Source organism: Caretta caretta, chromosome 16, assembly GCF_965140235.1.
Source record: "Caretta caretta isolate rCarCar2 chromosome 16, rCarCar1.hap1, whole genome shotgun sequence".
NCBI classification, from domain to species: Eukaryota; Metazoa; Chordata; order Testudines; family Cheloniidae; genus Caretta; species Caretta caretta.
Window position 1 is genome coordinate 7214196 of NC_134221.1, and position 21349 is coordinate 7235544.

The 21349-nt window shown below is 46.1% G+C and overlaps 1 protein-coding gene across 11 annotated transcripts in view; it reads left to right on the forward strand.

Annotated features, from left to right (window-relative positions):
• Positions 1-21349, forward strand: part of CACNA1B (calcium voltage-gated channel subunit alpha1 B) — a 480390-nt gene that overhangs the window by 7437 nt on the left and 451604 nt on the right. For all 11 annotated transcript variants that reach the window (XM_048822713.2, XM_075120535.1, XM_075120538.1 and 8 more), the window contains one exon: positions 4940-5079. In XM_048822713.2, the coding sequence (XP_048678670.1) occupies positions 4940-5079 (140 nt within the window). The remainder of the gene's footprint in view (positions 1-4939; positions 5080-21349) is intronic.

Here is a 21349-nt window from a genome sequence, read left to right on the forward strand (position 1 = left end):
ACGTGGCCTCTCCAGCCTCCTCTGGCTATAACACACTGCTTTGCTCCCTGCTTTGCTCAAAGAGGGCGTGGGGCATATGGACCTCAGTGTACATAATGTCCATGCTTGATTGTAAGACACAGGAGGTTTCTACCTGGCGATGCTCTGGACGACTCGCACACTTGGGTTTTTGGGATGTTTCTGGTGTGAAGGTGGGGTAAAGCTGCCTGCTCTGTTATTCAACATGACAGACTTTTTAACTTGGCTAATGGATTTCATTCTTTATCCCAGCCACAGGCATTCAGTGCAGTCATACGCAAGCTGCTCAGATTAACCTCTGTTCGTACAAAGCCTCTATTTACCAGCACACCCAAACCTATTTGATTTGTCACCCAGAGCCCAAGGAACAACATTAGGAAATGAACGGGGAATCGCAATAACTTTCCAGAATCAGAGCGTGTTGCCGATCTGAAATTTATTTATTAATCTGTGTTTCTGGCCCAGCCCAGCTGCGTCCACACTAAGCAGCCTGCTGGCACAGCTTGTGGCCAACTTCTCCACCCAATTCTGCCCTGGTAGGGAATGTTGTCAAGGGTCCCCTCTGAGCACATAAAATGCCACCCCAACGTCCCACCAGGGTTGTGGATTTCCCCCCACCCTCCAGGGAAAGGCTGAAGGGGGCTACATCAGTGGTCCCCAAACTTTTCATGTCATGCCCCCCCTTTACCCCTCTCCACACCCCCCGGAGCAGCGGTGGGGGGTGGGGAATGCGGACAGAGGTAAGGGGGGGCGGAGGCTGGGGCCGGAGTCGTGGCTGGGCTGGGAGCCACGGGCTGAGGCTGTGTCCGCAGCCGGGGGTGGGTCTGGGGCCAGGATTGGAGCCATGGCCAGCGGCCAAGGCTGGGGCTGGGAGCCGAGCCACATGCCAGGCCATAGCTGGGGCCTGAGACTGGGGCCAGGGCCAGTAGCGGAGCGCAGATGGGTCATGATCGGGGGCTGAAGCTGGGGGCAGGGATGGGGCCAGAAGCAGAGCCGTAGACGGGCTGTGGTTGGGGCAGGGAGCTGGAGCCAGGGCTGGGAGCAGAGCCGTGGCTGGGAGCCAGGGCCATGGCTGGGGTGGGGCTGGAGCAGAGTGGGGCTGGGTGGTGCTCCCTCTCTGCCCCCCCCGTGGGGGCTGGCCCAGGCCCTACTGGGATCCACTGCACATTCCTACATGCCCCCCTAGCAGGGCATACCCCACAGTTTGGGCACCACTGGGACAGATGGTGATCGGAAGGCATCTCCCTGACTGACAGCAACATTGCTGAGTTGTCAGCCAGAGGGAAGAGACATGCCTCATTGGGCTGAAACCATGGCAGTTGGTGAAAGGGGGTCTGAAGAAGAGAGGCCCCCCACATCAGAAGAGACCTCCCCTCGCAGCACCCACCCCAGCAGTGTGTGTTTGTTTTTTTCTTTTCAGCAAAGACATGAGCCCATCTCGGACCCTCTTTTCCCCCAGCCCCCTTGGAGCTGCCAAGGACTTCCTTCCCCTTAGCTTTGGGAGGGACTTACCCTATAAGGCCCTCTAGTAGAGTACTGGGCCTTGGGTGCATGTAGGCACCATAGTGTGTCTTATGGGCGATATCCTTTTAAAACTGGGTGCCGGGGGTCGCAAGCCACATGGCTCAGAATAAGCATGTGACCTACAGGACCCCAGATATAAGGCTTTCTGCTGCCTGAAACGGAGAGGAGAGTCTCAGAGTAGGGGAAGGGCTGTCTCCATGAGCTGTGCAGATGGCCTGGGGGGAGAAGCCAGGTATTAGAGGAGCCTGAGGGTAGGGCTCTCCAGAATGGTTGATGGGTTAGAAAGCCTTCAGGGGGTGGACCCTGCTGGTAGGGGGGTGGGGGAGGCAGGGAACTGTTTGTCTATTGGGTTGTTGAGGGTCCTGTGACTGAGGGTGGGCTAAGCCTAGAGGGGACTGACTCTTTGTGAGCCCCTACTCTGTGGGGGGAGCAATGCTTCTACTTATTGTGTGGGTCTAGGAAACCAGACCCTGAAAAAGGAATGGTCTCTGATCATGTGGGGTTTGTGTGCTCAGTGGGGAGCTGAGAAAGGAAACTTGAGGCAGCCGCTGTGCCTTGGTTTCCCCTTCTTGGCTCCAAGATGGCTGTGCACCCCCCTTCTCCATGGTTCAACCAACATCTCTCTTTTGGGGTCTGGTTTATTAGACATGCTGCTGAATTGGAGCCTATGTGAGCTGTCCCTCGTGTTGGATTCTTTTCTCCAAACAAATGCAGCTCCTGCTGTAGAGAAGCAGCAAGAAGAAAGGGTCTCTTTCCTTCCCCCCCTCCCCCCCAAATCCTAGGATCTCCATCTGGATGTGTGACCTGCAAGCAGTAGCCATCATAAATCAAAGTCAGGTGGTGGCCACCTCACCTTTCCCTTGTTGCTAACTAGGAGAGGGGTCTGGGAGCTTCAGCGGAGGTCCTGGTATGAAAAAAGTTAGGAATCATCAACTTAAATCAAAGAAGGAAAAACCATGTGAGTGACAGGAAGCCAGCTACAGGCTTCCTGCCCTAGAGAAGGGATAGATTTTTGGGGGGGTGGATACTGAGGGATGGAAGAGGGTAAAGACTCTGGGGGAGAGAGGGGTGGGGGATACACCCTCCATCCAGTCTGCCCTTTCTCAAGCTATGAAAGCAGTTAAGGGAGGAAAGAAGGCCAAGTAAAAAGCCCAAATATCATGCCTTCAAGTTGATCTAGGGGATTTGGATGCTTAATTCCTGTTAATTTTAATAGGGTTTGAGCCTCTAGTTCCCTTTGATGTGTTACAAAACTCTACCCTAGAAGTTTGGGAGCAGAGGGATAAGTGCCTTGTTAGTTGGCTGAAAAATGAAGAAACTTTATCGCTACAAACGTGAGATTTTTTTGGGGGGGGAGCGGGAGTTTGAAATTTTGAAATGTTTGACCCCTCTCTGCCCTTGACAATAGGAACTGCACACACATACCTATGATAATTGTTCCTTTATAGAGTGGGTGGGAAACTGTGGATTGCTGAGTTTTTTTTCAGATGTAGTCATTCTTTCTAATTACTTGCAGATTTCCTCAGTGAATAATCCTTGGTGTGAATATGGATGGGTGTTCATGCTGCTTTTGCTTTTGCAGCGTGTGTGTGCCTGTTTGTGGGTGGAGGGTGGCTCCCTGCTTCCTGCACTGGTGAGAATTTGGCCGTTTATTGTACACCCCGTATGGAAAGTCTGAGCATGTGCACATGTGCTGGGTTTGAGAGCTGAATAAGAGGGTTTTATGCTGGCAAAACAAATTCTTGGTGTCAAACTCACTTCCTTACCTCTTACCCTGGGATAGTCAAACCTGCTGCTGCTCCTGTCCAAAAATACTGGACAATTCCCCACTGGAATTGTTTTGATTTAAATGGCAATACACCAGGGATGAAGCGAGCCCCTCAGAGGCCATGGGTCTTAGGCTTCCAAATATCGGCCCTTTTTGAAAATGGGACATGGGCTGCTAAGTTACTTATGGTGTGTATGTTGGAAAAAACAGCCACCACCTTACAGCAGCAAGTTTCAGAGCCCGGGTCTACAGATTTGGGCTCAGGGGGCTCATGCTACCGGGCTAAAATAGCAGTATAGATGTTCTCACTTTGGGTGCAGCTTTCCTTTGAGACCAGCCTCCTTGCCAGGCTTCACAGCCTGAGTAGGAAGGTCTACACGGCTGATTTTAGTGACGTACTATGATCCCGAGCCTGTAGATTCAGGCTCTGAAACTTGCTTCTGTGGGGGATTTTCTCTGCAGTTTAGACATATCCTTAGGGGCTTTAGAAAATTGTACCTAATGTCTTTGCCTTTGTTACCTCCAGCTTATACGTTAATGCCAGCCACAGCCACGCCTCTTTGGCACCAATTTTCTGATACTTAGATGATTTAAAGTAAAAATTAACTAATATTATAGTGCCACAAATGTCTATGGTGCTGAACAAAACATGGCCCCTACTCCCAATGAACCGACAGTATAAAGTTCTGATTGTGCAGTGAACTCCACATGAGACCAGGAAAGCTCATTGCAGGGTTGTGAGGCCAAAGAACCCAGTCCCATTATTCTTAATTGGGCAAAACTCCAAGGGAAGTGAATGGGAATTTTGCCTGAATTGTGATCAAGTACTAAGTTAAACAAAAATAAATGTGGGATAACAATTCAGATAAGGGAAGCTGTGGAGACACCATGGAGGCGAAAGTTACTGAAAGAAGAATTGACGGAAGAAATGATTTTGGAGGAGGATGGGGGAGGGGTGGATTACTGTACAAGAAGTGGGAAGGCTTTTAAAAATCAAATGAAGCTAAACAGTTCATTCACAAAGAGTAATCTTGGTTGAATTTTGCCTTACATTTATTAAAATGAATTTGTCCACGATCAGGTCAAACATTCTCAAATCATTCCAAGATTCAACTTATTTCCCCAACAACTAATTTTCAGTTTGCAGATCATTTGCAAATAGCATGTTCCCAATATTTGCAGTCCACGCTGGTCTGATGGCCTATGTGTCAGGTGCTTTTGTTTCTGGTCCCTGGCTGCATGGTGTTTGTAAGTCACCAACATGGGAAGAACTTTGCAGTGTACAACTAAACCTCAAATTTGAAACTTTGCTTTTGGTGAATATTTGATCTTAAAATTCCCTTTTCATGACTACTGGGGCCTCTGAAGCTTGAATGCATGCATGGCAAAAGAAAATGAGACTCGCAAACATGTTGAATCACAACTTAGTTTTGAATGTAAAAAAATATTCGTGTAACAGTTTTTTTACTTCTATGCCCTTAGGTCTGGTAACATAAATATATATGGGTTTCCACTTAAGCAAGAAACTTGAACACTGAATATATTTATTTTTAGTTGTACAAAAGTTGAGGCAAACACAGAAATCTCTCTCTCTTTGACACCTCTAATTTTTCCTCCCCTTCCTTTCAGGATGATACTGAGCCGTACTTTATTGGAATATTTTGTTTTGAAGCTGGTATAAAAATCATCGCTCTGGGGTTTGCTTTTCACAAAGGCTCTTATCTCCGAAACGGCTGGAACGTGATGGATTTTGTCGTTGTCCTCACAGGGTAGGTGACTGTTACTATTGGTTTAAGTTTGCTAAGGGATTAAGGTTGCTTTGTTTCATGTTGTGTTTTTTTTAACTTTGGATCCATGAAGAATTGAAATATGTCCTGCAGTAAAGTTGTGCATTGCTGAACTTACTGTCTTTAAATAATAGCTGTTGTACTGAATGAGTTGGTTTTGAAGTATCGTTTGAATGGAACTAAAAAGAGGTTTTGAAGACTTGTTAGAATCCAGACTGTCATACCTTGCCCAGATGCTCTGAGAGATGCATTCTTCCATTGCCAATAGGCATTCAAACTCTAGTTACAATAAACGCTCCTCTGAAATGGTGGAATAATCTCAAAAGGAAACACTGACAAAGGTGATGGGTGAAAGTTTGTCTTTGTTGAAACAGCTGCAGCTCCATCAGACTTAATGGAGTTTCATCAGAGATGAAGCTGACCCATTACAAAAACGTGACTTTAAAAGGAATATCAGAAAGAGGCTGAGTGTTCTCAAAAGCTGTACAGTTAAAAATTCTGTTTGTGCTTCCTGAAATGTGTAATGCACATGTCTAGCTGGAAAACATCTGTTGGGCTTGGTATGTTGCACCTATGCTGAATGTGCGTTGTCCCTATTCTGTATGTTATAACAGTTTACAATTGCGTACTTTGCCATTGTGTGTTTAGCCAGTGAGCGATTACACAAGTAACTTTGTTTAAAGAGTTCTTGTGACTCCATAGTGATTTATGAACTGTACATTTAAAGTCCAAAATACCTGTTAAGGTTTTGAAGACCTAACTGAGGACCCGATCATGCAGTCTTTATACATGCAAACACCTGATTGATTTCAGTGGGAGTTTTGCCTATAGAAAACTGTGGAATCAGCCCATTAATGTTAATATCTACTTGTTTCACCTACCTCTCTCTGGCATCGTGAGTATATTCTCATGGGGAATATACAATCGCTGATGTCCGTATCCTGGCATGTGATGTGGAATGGAGTGCTGTTAGGAAAGTGCATGCACATGGACATATATATAAAATATAAATTTTTTTTCATTAGATACATTCTGACTGTAATTCGATTTGTTATTCAAAGTACCATGTGATGTGACTGTCAAGATGTTGAAGGGAATTTTTTATGCATTAAGAAGAAAATAAATGTGTAGGCTTTGATTCTCCTGACGCTGACGTAAAACAAGAGCATCTTCGCTGAAGCCGAAAGGAGAATTGGCTCATATTCTAGGAATTTGTTAGAGGCACCAGGATGAAACCTGAATTAATGCAGTTGCTAGAGTCATTGATGATGATGATGACAGGATGTTTCACATCCTATTTCTCATTGTACCCTTGTAAAGAAAGGAGAAACAGACCTCGATTCTGGAAAGCCCTTAAGCACATGTTTAAATTCACCCTTATTCCACAAAGCATTTAAGCATATGCTTAAGTCTGATTCCAAAAGTACTTATGCTTGTGCTTAAAGTTAAGAGTACAGGGGTTTTCTTGAATCCAGATGCTTTTCTGAATAGGGGCCATATATCGGTTTATACGGGCAGGTTTTTTGATTTACTTTTTTTTAAAGACCTGAACACACTGTGTTAAATGCTTCCTGATTGTGACTGAGTTGCTCAGGATTTAGCTATAGGAACACTCCTGGTGCGTGCCATGCCTATGGGATAATAAATGAATGTGTAATGCTGTAGCCATGACACGGGCATATTATTGCTATAATTTGTATTACAAGTACTTGCAGAGCTGTTTGATCTCTGAGAATAATTGTGGATTACCAGTTTGATTAGACAGCTGTAATAAGGAATCCTGTTGTCCTCTGCAAACATGTATAATCCTTTGAAGTACAATCCTGTTAATGTCAAGGCTTCTGGTTTCCAGTGGTGGCACTAGCTGGGTTGTATTGAAGTTGTCTTGTACATGGACTTCCCAGCAGGCAAGCAGTGCAGGGAAGACTAAGTATAAACTGAGTGACATCAAGTATAGCAGCCATCTCCAGTGAAGAAATTCATATCACCTGTAAATATTACAATTTATGGCCCTGATTCTTTGGCACCGTACTTAAGTGTGTGTCTAACTTCAAGCATTGAAATCAATTGGATTGCTCATGCGTTTAAATTAGTTATGTAGTGTCCATGCCTAGCTGAATTGGGGCCTGAGTTTGCAAGACCAGTAATGAAAAGAAGGAACCTATGGGACAAAAGCGGTGTTGAAAGATCTGCAACATCACACAGGATATTAAATTAATTTTTCTATGAAGACTCTTGTACTCTGGTCTAAATTTCCTAGATTAACAGGTTATTCTTAGCTTACCGTTCTTGCCACACGTTTTCTAGACTAAAAGGCAAGAATTTAGGGTTGTTTGGGCATCACTGGCTATCTCAGATATCTTTATTACTCACTCATTTTTCCCCCAATAACCCATATACACGGGAAGCTTTAAGCGAAGCTATTTTGTTAGAGAGAGATCATTATGGCATCCCTGCAAGAGGACTTTAAAGAAAGGGCACTGAGGAAGAATGTTTACCAATAACAAACGTGATTATTTCTTCAGGGAAGATTTTGCTCGTTGGTGACATGAATTCAGCTTGGGTTTTTCTTTTCTATGAAAGGTGATAGCAGATCAGTTTATTTAAAAATGCTCGTGCTGTGTGTGTGTGTGTGTGTGTGTGAGTGACACATCAGAAAATAATAAAAATGACCTACAGTAGTAAATCTGCAGCTCATTTCATATATTTATAGAATGTGTGCTACCGTATTACTCGTGCTACGCTAATATGGCAAACTTTATCATTGCCAAGTTATTTTCTTCTTACCATGCTACTGATACTTTGTGAGATGGATTAATTTCTCTTGTATGGAAAGTGCACAACTGTTTGTGAGATTGTGAAAACAGATGATGTGATACAGAAAATTACACACACAGAGCGCCTCTGTTAATCCTGTATTCTTTGTAAAGGTAAATGATGAACACCGGAAAACCTGATCTCATTTTCAGCTTTCAGCTTAAACCCAGAAAAGCAAAAAGCAGATTTGCTCTCATTAGCTGTTTCCATAGGGAGAGGGCTAGTTTTTGCTGTGCTTTTATCAAACCCATCCTTTGTGTGAATTTTAACATGAGCTGATCACCTGTCTCAACAGATATTCTGCAAACTGCCATACCCCTTTCTCAGCCTCTTCTCCCCCACATCAGAACCCAAATCCTGGAACATTTTTGATGATGTTCCTGGCTACCAGCAATGATAGACGTTTTGTCTGTCAAAATTAGACATTAGAACTTGTTAATTAGAAAATAAATCACATTTCTGGTATCTGCAGCCAGGATCAATATCCTATTGAACTAAACTAGAGGCTAATAGATTGTGGCCTAAAATGGCTTGTTTTATCATTCCAGAAAGCACTCAGTCAGTGTCTTACCGCAAAAGTGCTGTGGTGTCTCTTTCTCATTTACTTTTAGGAAAGCCTGCTGATTTGCTCTTAATAAAGGCAAGGGAAACAAATAGATTTCTGCTCTTCAGAAGATTTTCTTTCCCCTGGATTTTTTTTTTTTTTTGGTTTGTTTTAAACTCCTCCGGTTGCAGACAAGTACCAAGGAAAGTTGCATTGTTGTGATGTCTGTTGCTACATTAGAAGGAGCCGCAAGTATTTAATAGCTGCTGTTATTTGACTTGTATATTTTTATTGGTGTGTGTTAACATTTCTTTAGTGACATTTCCAGTGACATTTCTTTCCAGTAGTAACTGTTAACAAAAAACCCAAACAAAATGCACTTGAGCAAGTGGACCAGAACCAGATGAGCTTGTTAATTCATTAGCACCAGAGAATAGGCCCTCCGCACCCCTAGATCCACCTGTACACCTGCAGTGTGTCCTGTATGGCAATTCCCAATGTTTCGGGGACAAGTTCTACCACCACCTAACCACCTTCTGTGATGCAGCAGTGTCATTCCCAGAGGCTTGGTGTAATGTTCCTTTGGATTAGGGCCTGATCCAGAGACAACTGAAGTCAGTGGAAAGATTCCAGTTGACATCAGTAAGGTCTGAAACAGGTCCTGAATGAGGTAGATGTAAACTCCCTCTACTCTATAGCAGGAACATGCTGCGTGAACCTGTTGCTGTGGCTTGCAATTAACAACTAGCTGTAGCCTGCCATACAGTCACACTTGTGCACTCCCATCGGAGCTTTCACCCACTTTAAGTTGCACGTACTACAGGGAAACATTGTTGCGTTCACTGTAACATGTCAGCAGAGCAGTTTTGCATAATCGTATACAGTGTAGCCAATGGAGGGAAACTTGATTGTGTCTGCTTGAGCATTCCACGCAGCATAAGGAGCGGTGCGCTCACACAGTGTGGGAAGACCGACTGACAAATGTCGGGCGGTATGTTCCAGCCGAGCTGTTTGTCTCTGCTTCCAAGGAAGCATCGCTCTCGTAAACCCAACAGTAGTTGGGAAGCTAATTCTTTCTGCACATAGTAACGGCCTGACTGTCCTCGACGTGGATCTGGCTAGTTACCAGGATTGTCCTAATTATGTCACCAATTTGATATACGACTCTTGCAGCATGGTGTGAAAAGCAGTGGCTTCTGTACCTCCGTGGTATCAAGTCCCAGAACACTGTACTTTCTTGTCTAAGTGCAGGGCAAGCAGCAAGTATCAAATAAGCAGCAGAAAGCAAGAGGAAGCTAAATACGTAGCTTCCTTGCTTGATTTAGGGTCCCAAACCCAATTCTCTTAAGAGTTACCGAGTCTGACAATTATTAGGAGAAAGGTACATGAATTTTGTGGAGCTCTGATCATGCAGCCAGAGAGGGAAATACCTTACCCTTACTAAACTGGGAGGAGTGGTAGATACGCTGGAGGGGAGGGATAGGATACAGAGGGACCTAGACAAATTGGAGGATTGGGCCAAAAGAAATCTGATGAGGTTCAATAAGGATAAGTGCAGGGTCCTGCACTTAGGACGGAAGAACCCAATGCACAGCTACAGACTAGGGACCGAATGGCTAGGCAGCAGTTCTGTGGAAAAGGACCTAGGGGTGACAGTGGACGAGAAGCTGGATATGAGTCAGCAGTGTGCCCTTGTTGCCAAGAAGGCCAATGGCATTTTGGGATGTATAAGTAGGGGCATAGCGAGCAGATCGAGGGACATGATCGTTCCCCTCTATTCGACATTGGTGAGGCCTCATCTGGAGTACTGTGTCCAGTTTTGGGCCCCACACTTCAAGAAGGATGTGGATAAATTGGAGAGAGTCCAGCGAAGGGCAACAAAAATGATTAGGGGTCTGGAACATATGAGTTATGAGGAGAGGCTGAGGGAGCTGGGATTGTTTAGCCTGCAGAAGAGAAGAATGAGGGGGGATTTGATAGCTGTTTTCAACTACCTGAAAGGGGGTTCCAAAGAGGATGGCTCTAGACTGTTCTCAATGGTATCAGATGACAGAACGAGGAGTAATGGTCTCAAGTTACAGTGGGGGAGGTTTAGATTGGATATTAGGAAAAACTTTTTCACTATGAGGGTGGTGAAACACTGGAATGCGTTACCTAGGGAGGTGGTAGAATCTCCTTCCTTAGAGGTTTTTAAGGTCAGGCTTGACAAAGCCCTGGCTGGGATGATTTAACTGGGAATTGGTCCTGCTTTGAGCAGGGGGTTGGACTAGATGACCTTCTGGGGTCCCTTCCAACCCTTATATTCTATGATTCTATGATTCTATGATTCTATACCCTGGTTTCGCTAGTGTTTGTTTGACATGGGGGTGAAGAGTACTTGCAAAGTGGTTGGTAAAAGAATGAAAAGTGAATTTCTCGATGCATCCGTGTAGGTTGGGATTTTCAAAACTGCCTGCTAGATTTAGATGCTCAATTCCTATTAATAGGTTAAACACCTGGAAAATGAGGAACACACAATTAGTGACCGCTTGTGAAAAGTTTGGTTTAAATAACTTGCCTGGCATCATATAGGAATTCTGTGGCAGAAGCAGGGATAGAATTCAGTTCTCCATGGTAGCATTCACCTGCCTTAGGCATTAAATCATCTTTTCTCTTCTTGCAGTTCTCTGCCTCATTCACCTTCCAACTTCTGCAACAAATGAGGCCAGGGTCCCACAGACAACCGCCTTTTTCACTACACAGCCTCGATTGAATCCCAGAGCAGGTCCGTCCCATGGAAAGAATCGAATGGGGTCATGTAACTAAAGACTATCGGAAGGCATACATACGGGACGGGGCAAATTAAAGGAGCACTGGCAATGTTAATTCTGGTGCTTTCTAAATGAGGAGTGCTTGACTTTTCAACCTTAATGTTTTCATTACTCTAGTTTTGGTCTGTAATAGACATAGCCATGGAGATATGTATGGAAAACATCATTCACATAGGAGACTTTTACATCTTCCATATCTTTTACCCACATTCTCCTAGAGTCCTGCTATTAGGGTGTATTTTTGTGGATTATTCCCCCGGCACAGAGCTCACGGTGTCACGCCTTCAACGGGGCATCTACCTGGCTCTTTTAATTGTGCCTACCATTTCCCACGCCTATGTCTCTGTGCGTGCGAAAAAGTTGGACTTTGTGTGTCGGACTGCAGTTCCCCAGGCAACTGGCGTTTGTGTTTGCACAAAGAAGTAGATTGAAAGAAACTGTTGGTGTAACATCAGAGGCTGCTTTTGAAAATATGCTCCCTGGGTTTGTCTAATGAACCTCAGGCCTGAAGTGGATTAGGGGCAAAGGGACCAGAAGAGGGGAAATGTAGATTTGCCTGCGCTTGGTATGTATTTAACCCTTTTCATGTCTTCAGCCGAAGGCAAAGCTGAGCACAAGCATCAGTGGAAATGGATACTTTCACAGGAACAGGCTTTAATCTTGGTAATTTGTTGAAGGAAACCAGCAAGCCTCTTTGTATCACTGCATTGTATGGGTGGCGATAGGCTGCAGCTGATTGCTATTAATGTTGTGAATGAGTCACGCTAAGAGCAAAGCCTCTATAGAATTAGTCAGTCTGATCCCTCTTTTCAATTTCTTTTGTGCTTTCATGATGGATGGTGACTTGCTTGTGCAGAAGAGCTAGCGGTACCTTGCAAAATGAAATTAGATAAGAAATGTGACAGGGTGAAGAGGGTCTATGTGATTTCCAGCGAATGCGGCGTTAACTCCCTGCTCAGATCTCTCACTGGTGTCTGGAAGGGAATAATGAAGCAGAGTGAGAGACCAGAGGCCCCAGTAATAAATAAATAAAATCAGAGAGAACCCACAAAGAACCAGCTGCTTGGTAATTGGCAAGAAGGGCCTCTGTGGGGGCAGAACTCCACCTTCAGGAGCTCCCTCTAAGGGGCTTGGATTGTGCCCATCACATTGGTATCTGAGCCCCTTCCAAGTTTATTGACGTGAATCCAAGAAGACTTGAGAGGCAAGGTGTTTCAGTGAGAGGGCATCAGACTAGGAGTCAGGCCACCTGTGTTTCGAACCCAGCTGGGCAAATTACGTCACATCTCCGTGCTTCTATTTCCTCTCCAAACCTTTTTTCTCTGTCTTGTGTATTTTGACTGGAAGTTCCTAAGAGCAGCCAGTGCCCAGCGCAATGACTACCAGGTCTCTGCTGGCATCTCTTGGCGCTCCCATAATGCAAATCATGCTCATGTCTCTCTATCTTTCCTGCCCCCTGCCCTGCACAGATGTTATTGTGTGAAATCTGTGATTTTTGGTAAGGACTCGAGAAGGCAGCTGGAGAGGTGGGTTGTACCATATCCATATGGCTGTGTTGTGAGCCCAGGTGAGCCTTTCCTGAGCCCTGTGCACAGCGAGGCTCAGGAATAAAGCCACGGAGGGAATCTGTGCTGGGTGACAAACTTTCCTTTAGTCTCCAGACCTGATGCCCCATGGCACGATATTGCGGGCCAGGCCAGGACCTCAGCTGGTGCAAACCGGTGTAGGGCTTAACGTTTATATTGCAGTAGCGCCTACGAGCCAACCAGGTCATGGCCCCGCTGTGCTGGGTGTACACAGGCTACATCTACACTTGAAGCTGGTGCTGTGATTCCCAGTCCATAGAAAGAACAGGAGGACTTGTGGCACCTTAGAGACTAACCAATTTATTTGAGCATGAGCTTTCGTGAGCTACAGCTCACTTCATTGGATGCATACCGTGGAAGTGAGCTTATGCTCAAATAAATGGGTTAGTCTCTAAGGTGCCACAAGTCCTCCTGTTCTTTTTGCGAATACAGACTAACATGGCTGTTACTCTGAAACCAGTCCATAGAGATGCATTCTCATTGGGTGTGCACACGCAAAATAGTGGTGTGGCCACAGTAGCATGGGCGGTGGTGAGCAGCAGAAAGGCCTTCACCCCCCACAGTGCACATCCACCCAGACCCCTGTGCTGCGACTGCCCGTGCTACTCTGGCTATGCTACTATTTTTAGCTCCCTAACTCAATGAGAGCCAGCTCTGGTATGTCTACACAAGCTGGAATTCACGCCCTCCCCAGCTCCAGGTGTAGACAGAGCCATAGAATAGCTCCACCGACTTCAGTGGCGTGACACCAATTTACACCGGTTGAGGATCTGTCTGCCTTGAGAAGGGGACGGAAACGTGAACCCCAAAGAGCTTCTCGGGGAACCCAGAACATGTCTGACCTGGGACAGCCTAGGCACCAGCCCTGCCGTCTAACCTGTGCAGCTCCATTGAAGCCATGCGGATCAATGGCATATTTGAGTCTTTAGTTTGAACTCATCCATGTCATGATCCACGCAGTTTTTAAGCCTTTCCTTTGTCAGGCGGTCCAAGCCTGGAATTTCTGCCCACTCCTCCTCCTCCTCCCCCTGTGGCGGCAAGATGTGAGCTTCAGGTGAAAGTCGCTGAAGGGAATTAGCTAATGAGCTTAAGGTGCTTTTTGTTTTGTTTTATTAGTAGCAAATACTAGAGGAGCTGACTACCTGGACTGTGAATAGATAAATAATGGGCCTCAGGCAACAACGAGCAAGGAGGAGGAGGTCTGTGACAGATAACGTCACTCCAAAGAGAGTAAGGAAACAGGACAGTAGCACTTTTCAGATTTCCATCTCCTGCCGATTTCCATGTTTGGTGCCTGTTAACAACTTCTCTGCAGCTTTTCCTGTTAGCAAAAGAGAAACAAAATCCCCCATGATTATTGCTGTGACATTACTGGAGAGCTTCCTCCTCCTTCGCCCACAGACCCTGCAGTTGGGCTGCCTGCAGAAGGGCGGGGGGAGGGGGGAATATCCATGAGCAGTTGAATGGAAGGCATGTTTCCCCATTGCAATAGGGGAAATTATCTGAGCTGATAACGCAGGCCGGGATCGTTTATCTAGGCAGCAGTGTTACACATTTCATGGCATTAAAAGGGAGGCTGGTAACCACAGAACATCATCTCTATCCAGTCAGTTAGCCGAAGAATGTCAAGACAATGGGGGCTCGGTGTGGTGGGGAGGTTTGCTGTGGTCTGTCCCTAAGCTGTGATGGTTCCGTGAATGCCGGGTGATGCAGGTGTCTGTCCCCTAGGGAGGCAAGGGAGCTGTTCCCTGCCCTGGTGGATGAATCTGGTCAGCTGACAGTTGCTACTCTCTAGGGGCAGAATGTGCTACTAACTAACTCAAAGATGGGGGGATTCTATATTAGGCCTCATCTTCACAGTTAAAGAGGAACTGATCACCGAACAAAAAATTAATGGTAACTTCGGGCTTGTCTACACTATAAAATTAGGTCAACTTAAGTTAGGTCGACCTACAGCCACAGCAGTAATTAAATCGGCTGTTGGTGTCCACACGACCCTCTTTCTGCTGGTAGTGCGTGTCCTCACCAGGTGCACTTGCACTGATTGAAGAGGGGCATTGTGGGGCACTGAGAGCCAGAGTGTGGGGCGCTGACAGCCGCAAAGGGCTCCCAGCTGGAGCCCCCTGGCTCTGGGGCTGACAGACAGAGCTGAAGACCAAATGTGAAATAATAGCAGCCGTGAACCTGACAAAAACATCAATTTCACTTCTGGTAGGTTCCCTGCTGTGAAACTGGGCCCCCTGCTGGGCTCACAGCTCAGGCTGTCAGCCCCCGGGGAATGCGGGGAGACTGACAGCTGGGACCCCCATTGCCACCTTCCAGTGAGGGATTGGGGCAAGGGGGGAGGAGAGCCTGGGTGGCTCAGCCAGCAGAGTTAAGGACAATAAAAAGGAGTTTAAGTATATTAGGTACAAAAAGAATCCTGACGATAGTATTGGTCCATTACTAGATGGAAATGGTAAAATTATCAGTAACAAATATGCAGAAAAAGCAGAAGTGTTCAAGAAATATTTCTGTTCTATATTTGAGGAAAAAAGCAGAGGATGTCATATCCTATGATAACATGCTTTTCATTCCACTGGTATCTCAGCAGAATGGAAAACAGCAGCTACTAAAGTTAGACGCTTTTAAATAAACAGGTCTGGATAACTAGCATCCAAGAGTTTTAAAAGAACTGACTGAGGAGCTCACTGGACCGTTAATGTTGATTTTTCAAAAGTCTTGGAACACCAGGGAAGTTCCAGAAGACTGGAACTAAGCTAATGTTGTTGTGCCAATATTTAAAAAGGGTAAATGAGATAATGCGGGTAATTACAGTCCAGTTAGTCTGACATCGAGCCTGGGCTAGATAATGAAAAGTCTGATATGGGACTAGGTTAATAAAGAATTAAAGGAGAGTACTGTAATACCAATCAAGATGGGTTTATGGAAAATAGATCCTGTCTAACTGGATACTTTTTGTTGATGAGATCACAAGTTTGGTTGATAAAGGGTAATAATGTCAATGTAATATTAGACTTTGACTTGGTATCACATGACATTTCGATTAAAAACTAGAAAGTTATAAAATTAACATGGCACATATTAAATGCTGGCTAACTGATAGGTCTCAACATGTAATTGTAAATGGGGTGTGAACGGGTGTGATTCTAGTGGGGTCCTGCAGGCACTAGTTCTTGGCCATATACTATTTAGCATTTTTACTAGTGACCTGGAAGAAAACATAAAATGATCGCTGAAGTTTGGAGATGACACACAAATTGTAGAAGTGGTAAATAACAAAGAGGTCAGGTCACTAATACAGAGCGATCTGAATCACTTGTTAAACTGGGCACAAGCAAAAATGTGTGTGTTAATATGGCTAAATGTAAATATATACATCTGGGAACAAAGAACGTAGGCCATACTTACAGGATGACGGACTCTATTCTGGGGGAAAAGGTTTGGGGATTGTGGTGGAAAATCAACATGAATTTCCAGCGTGACCATAAGGCTAATGTAATCCTTTGATGCATAAACAGGGGACTGTGGAGTAAGAGTAGAGAGGTTATTTCACCTCTGTACTGGGCACTGGCTTAACTGTTGCTGGAATACTGTGTCCACTTCTGGCTTCCATAATTCTAGAACAAGGGCGGGCAAACTTTTTGGCCTGAGGGCCACATCGGGTTTCCAAAATTGTATGGAGGGCCGGTTAGGGGAGGCTATGTCTCCCCAAACAGCCAGGCATGGCCTAGCCCCTGTCTCCGATCTGACCCCACCGCTTCTCGCCCCCTGATGGCTCCCCAGGGACTCCTACCCCATCCACCACCCCCTGTCTTCTGACCACCCCCGGACTCCTCACCCATAACTGTCCCCTGCTTCCCAATCCACCCCACCCTCATTCCTGACTTGCCCCCTGCCCCATCCAACCACCCCTTCTCCCTGTCTCCTGACTGCCCCCCGGGACCCCTGCCCATCCAACCCCCCTGTTCCCTGCCTCCTGACTGCCCTGACCCCTATCCACAGCCCCGGCCCCTGACCATCCCCCAAACGCCCCTGCCCTCTATCCAAGCCCCCGCCCCACTCGCTGCCTGGAGCACCGGTGGCTGGTGGTGTGGCTGCCCCAGGACAGGAGCCGCGCAGCACCGAGCACCGGGTCAGGCCGGGCTCTGCAGCTGCGTTGCCCCGGGAGCTCGCAGCCCAGAGCGTTGTCGCCAATGATGCGTGAGCTGAGGCTGCTGGGGAGGGGGAACAGCGGGGGAGGAGCTGGGGCCGAGCCTCCCGGGCCAGGAGCTCAGAGGCCGGGCAGGAGGATCCCGCAGGCCAGGTGTGGCCCGCGGGCTGGAGTTTGCCCACCTCTGTTCTAGAAGGATGTTGATAAATTTGGAGCGGGTTCAGAGAAGAGCCATGAGAATGATTATAGAATTAGAAAACAAGCCTCAGAGTGATAGACACAAGGAGCTCAATCAATTTAGCTTAATAAAGGGGAGGTTAAGGGGTTTGATTACTGTCTATAAGTACCTACATGGGGAACAAATATTTGATAATTCACTCTTCAGGCTAGCAGGAAAAGGCTTAACTTGTCCCAATGGCTCGAAGTTGAAGCTAGACAAATTCAGACTGCAAACATAAGTCCATCAATGGCTATTAGCCAGGATGGGCAGGGATGGTGTCCCTAGCCTCTGTTTGCCGGAAGCTGGGATTGGGTGACGATAACCTGTCTGTTCATTCCCTTTGGGGCACCTGCCATTGGCCACTGTCAGAGAACAGGATACTGGGCTTGATGGACCTTTGGTCTGACCCAGTATGGCTGTTCTTATGTTATGTTTTTTTAAATAAAGTATCAATTTTTAACATAGAAGGCCACAAACCATTAGAACAGTTTACCAAGTGTCATGGTGGATTCTCCATCACTGATAATTTTTAAATCAAGACTGGATGTTTTTCTAAAAGATCTGATGCAAGAATTATTTTTGGGAAGTTCTCTGGCCTGTGTTTCACAGGAGGTTGGACTAGCTAATCACTATGGTCCCTTCAGGCCTTGGGATGTCTGAATCTCTGAATGAATCGACTAGCATCGCTGTGGAAGCGGTGCTAGTGGTTCAGAGAGCAAAGAAGAATAAAAAGGCAGCTCTAAAACAGCTCTAAAACTTGCATGATCTTCAATGCTCTAGAGTAAAAATGATGACGAGGGAGGAGGGTGTTGTCTAATGATTAGCGCTGAAGTGTGGGACTGAGGACTCCTGTGTTCTCTTCAGACACTGACACACTCTTTGGCCATGACCAAGTCACCTAGGCCTCAGCTTTCAAAAGCAACCTCTGATTTTGGGTGCGTCAGTTTCAGAATACCCAGCTTTAGGCATCTAAGGGCCTGACCACCAGTGGTGCTGAGAATGCGCCGACAGCTCCCCTTGAAGTGGATGGGAACAGTGGGCAATTAGCCCCTCAGAAAATCCACCTACCAGGTATCTAAAGCCAGGCAGCTTTAGAATTAGAGGCCACTTTTGAGAACATGGGGCTTTAATATTTAGGACCAGGGCTGATGCTAAAGGTTTTTTGGTGCTTTGGGAACATTGAGTTCCTCAAGGTTTTCTGAAGGGGGATGATGGCTTGGCAGCAGCACTGCTGAGAAGGATCTGGGAGTTGTGGTGGATCACGACCTCAACATGAATCAGCAACGCACTGCTGCTGCAAAAAAAGCAAATAACAGAGGCAGAGCATGCAAGTTACGGGAGGTGACAGTACGGCTCTACTTGGTGCTGGTTCGGCCTCAGTGGGAGTACTGCGTCCAATATCTGTGTCCGCTGTATAGGAAGGATGTAGAGAAACTGGAAAGGATCCAGAGGCGAGTGACGCAGATGATCAGAGGGATGGAATGCAAGTCATATAAACAGAGGCTGAAGGAACTGGGTATGTTTGGTTTGGAGAAGAGGAGATTACGAGGGGAGACATGATAGCAGGCTTCAAATACTTGAAGGGCTGCCATAAAAAAGGTGGAGAAAAATTGTTCTCTCTTGCCACAGAGGGCAGGAGAAGAGGCGATGGGCTGAAACTACAGCACAGCAGATCTAGATTAAATCTCAGGAAAAATGTCCTAACTGTAAGAACAGTAGCACAGTGGAACAAACTGCCTAGGGAAGTCATGGAAGGTCCTTCACTGAAGGTTTCCAAAAAGAGGCTGGATAGCCACCTGCCTTGGATGGTTAGACAACAAATCCTGCAGCTTGGCACGGGGTTAGACTAGATGACCCTTGTGGCCCCTTGTGGTTCTATGATGTGCCAAGGAGGATCAGGATGTGGGGAAAAGTGACTTCCACTTCATTCATTCCAAACTGTCAATAACTCTACAACTTGAGAGTGGGAAGGGGGGTTGATCCAGGCTGGGCCAAGGAGCCCAGGGCTTCTGGGAGGCAGGGGAGTGGTAGAGTGTCGTTGGGCCATCACGTACATATCCCAAGAGCCAGGAAATATTCCCCTGACTCTCAGATGATTAAACTGTTAATCTTCAATGTTATGGCAACATTTTTAGTGCAATCTACTGGACAGCACACTGGACTGGGTCTCAGGAGACCTTGATTCTATTCCTGACTCTGCCACTGGCCAGCTGAGTGACCTTGGGCAAGTCACCTCACCTCTCCATGCCTCAGTTTCCCTATCTATAAAATGAGAATAATGACACTGGCCTCCTTTGTAATGCCTTTTGAGAGCTCCGGATGAAAGTGTCCTATAAAGGCTTGGTGGTGTTAACTCTGGCCCTCCTGTGTCTGTCTGCTTACACAGGAAGGTGTGATATTACCCTTTGATGTTTGAGATCTCTGGTTGAAAGGCCACTGCATAAAGGCAAAGTGTCTTTAATATAGTGGACGGTAGAATGAATGGGGCAGCGCATGGTTCCCTTAAGCTAATTCTGGGCTGGGCCAAATGTGAAGTCTTGGAAACTCCACTTCTCCAGTGTGAAGACAATGGATCAACAGGAATCCTAGTTGAGCCCAAGCCGAAATAGCTCCTGTTTCCCCCCCCTCCCCCCCAGGGGACACATCAGGCATATAAAGAGCTGGGATCTTTGAAAAGCCCTTTGTGATTCCTGCAAATAAGCTGGCTGGTTTAATCCCTTATTTTTTTTTTAAAAAATCTCCTTCCTCCCTGGTGTTTCAGCATTCTCTAAATCGGTAGCAGGCAATGAACAGAAGGCTTTCTCTCCATTCTCTTGCCACCAGCCAGTCAGGCAAAGCACCGCCTGTTGGCTTTCAGTAATTGAATGGAAGGACCTAATTTGCTCTGGTATTTCTATGGAGGAATATTGAAGATGCCTGTTGATTTTAAGTGGATACACTTATCCTGCCTGTTTGGTTAGGCCACCTTGGTTTCAACAGCTGGCTAGTGTTGGGGCAGGAACGAGGTTCTGATTAAAAACCCATTGCTGATCAAGGTGGACTGGGAAAAGGGTCTGAGCATGCTATTATTGCTGGGCTGAACTAAAATTCCAGAACCAAGCACCCTTAAACTGTGGGTATAGGAAGTAGGCAATGAAAATGATGAGAGGGCCAGAGAAACTTGCATATGAAGAAAGGCTGAAAAGACTGGGCCCATTTAGCATGGGACATGGTGGAGGTATAGAAAATAATGATTCATACAGAAGGTAAATTGTGTGTTCCAACCTCTCCTTTCATAATGCAAAAATAGGGAATGTACAAAGAAACTCAATCGCAGCGTAAACATATGTGATGCATAATTAACCTGTGGAACTCATTGCCACAAGAAATAACTGGGGCCCGCATGGATCCAAAAAAGGACTGGATACTTACATGAACCAAGAAGACATCCACAGTTATGTTAGAGAGGAAACACACACACACGCACACATATATATATTTTTTAGAAGGGATATAAACTCTCCTGCTTCAGGGCTGTTAATGATGGGAGTTAGGAAAAAACTAGGGTAGTTACTCCATAACTGTGCTCTATGGGGTGTCTTTACAGTTCCTCTGAAACAGCTGCTACTGGCCACAGTCAGATCCATGATATTGGAGCACTGGTCTGGTCTATACAGCAATTCCTAATAAGCTTATTTAGACTATGAAATGCCACATGTTGCCATCAGGTACACCAGGAAAGTCATCAGTGATGTGGATGTGAGATGCAGGCTCCAGCACTTGACATCGTTAGATCAAGACTGGCTATGGTGCTAAAAGACATCCTGCAGCTCAAGGAAATGATGGGCTTTGTGCAGAATGGGTGGATTTTCTGGCCTGTGTGATGCAGGAGGTCAGACGAGGTGATCGTAACGGTCCCTTCAGGCCTTAAACACGATGTATCTGTGCAGACGCTGGAGAGCAGATTTTGGCTCTAAAATTGTGTCATTAAAATGAATTGTAATGGTGAACATAGGGCTGTTTTTCCAATAATGTAGAAATGGCTTCTGTGCAGAACAGCTGTTGTTGGTCTCTGTGGCCACACCCCGCTTCTTGCTACACCGAAGTCATCCTCCACGATGGGAAGGCAGGGTTCAGAACAGA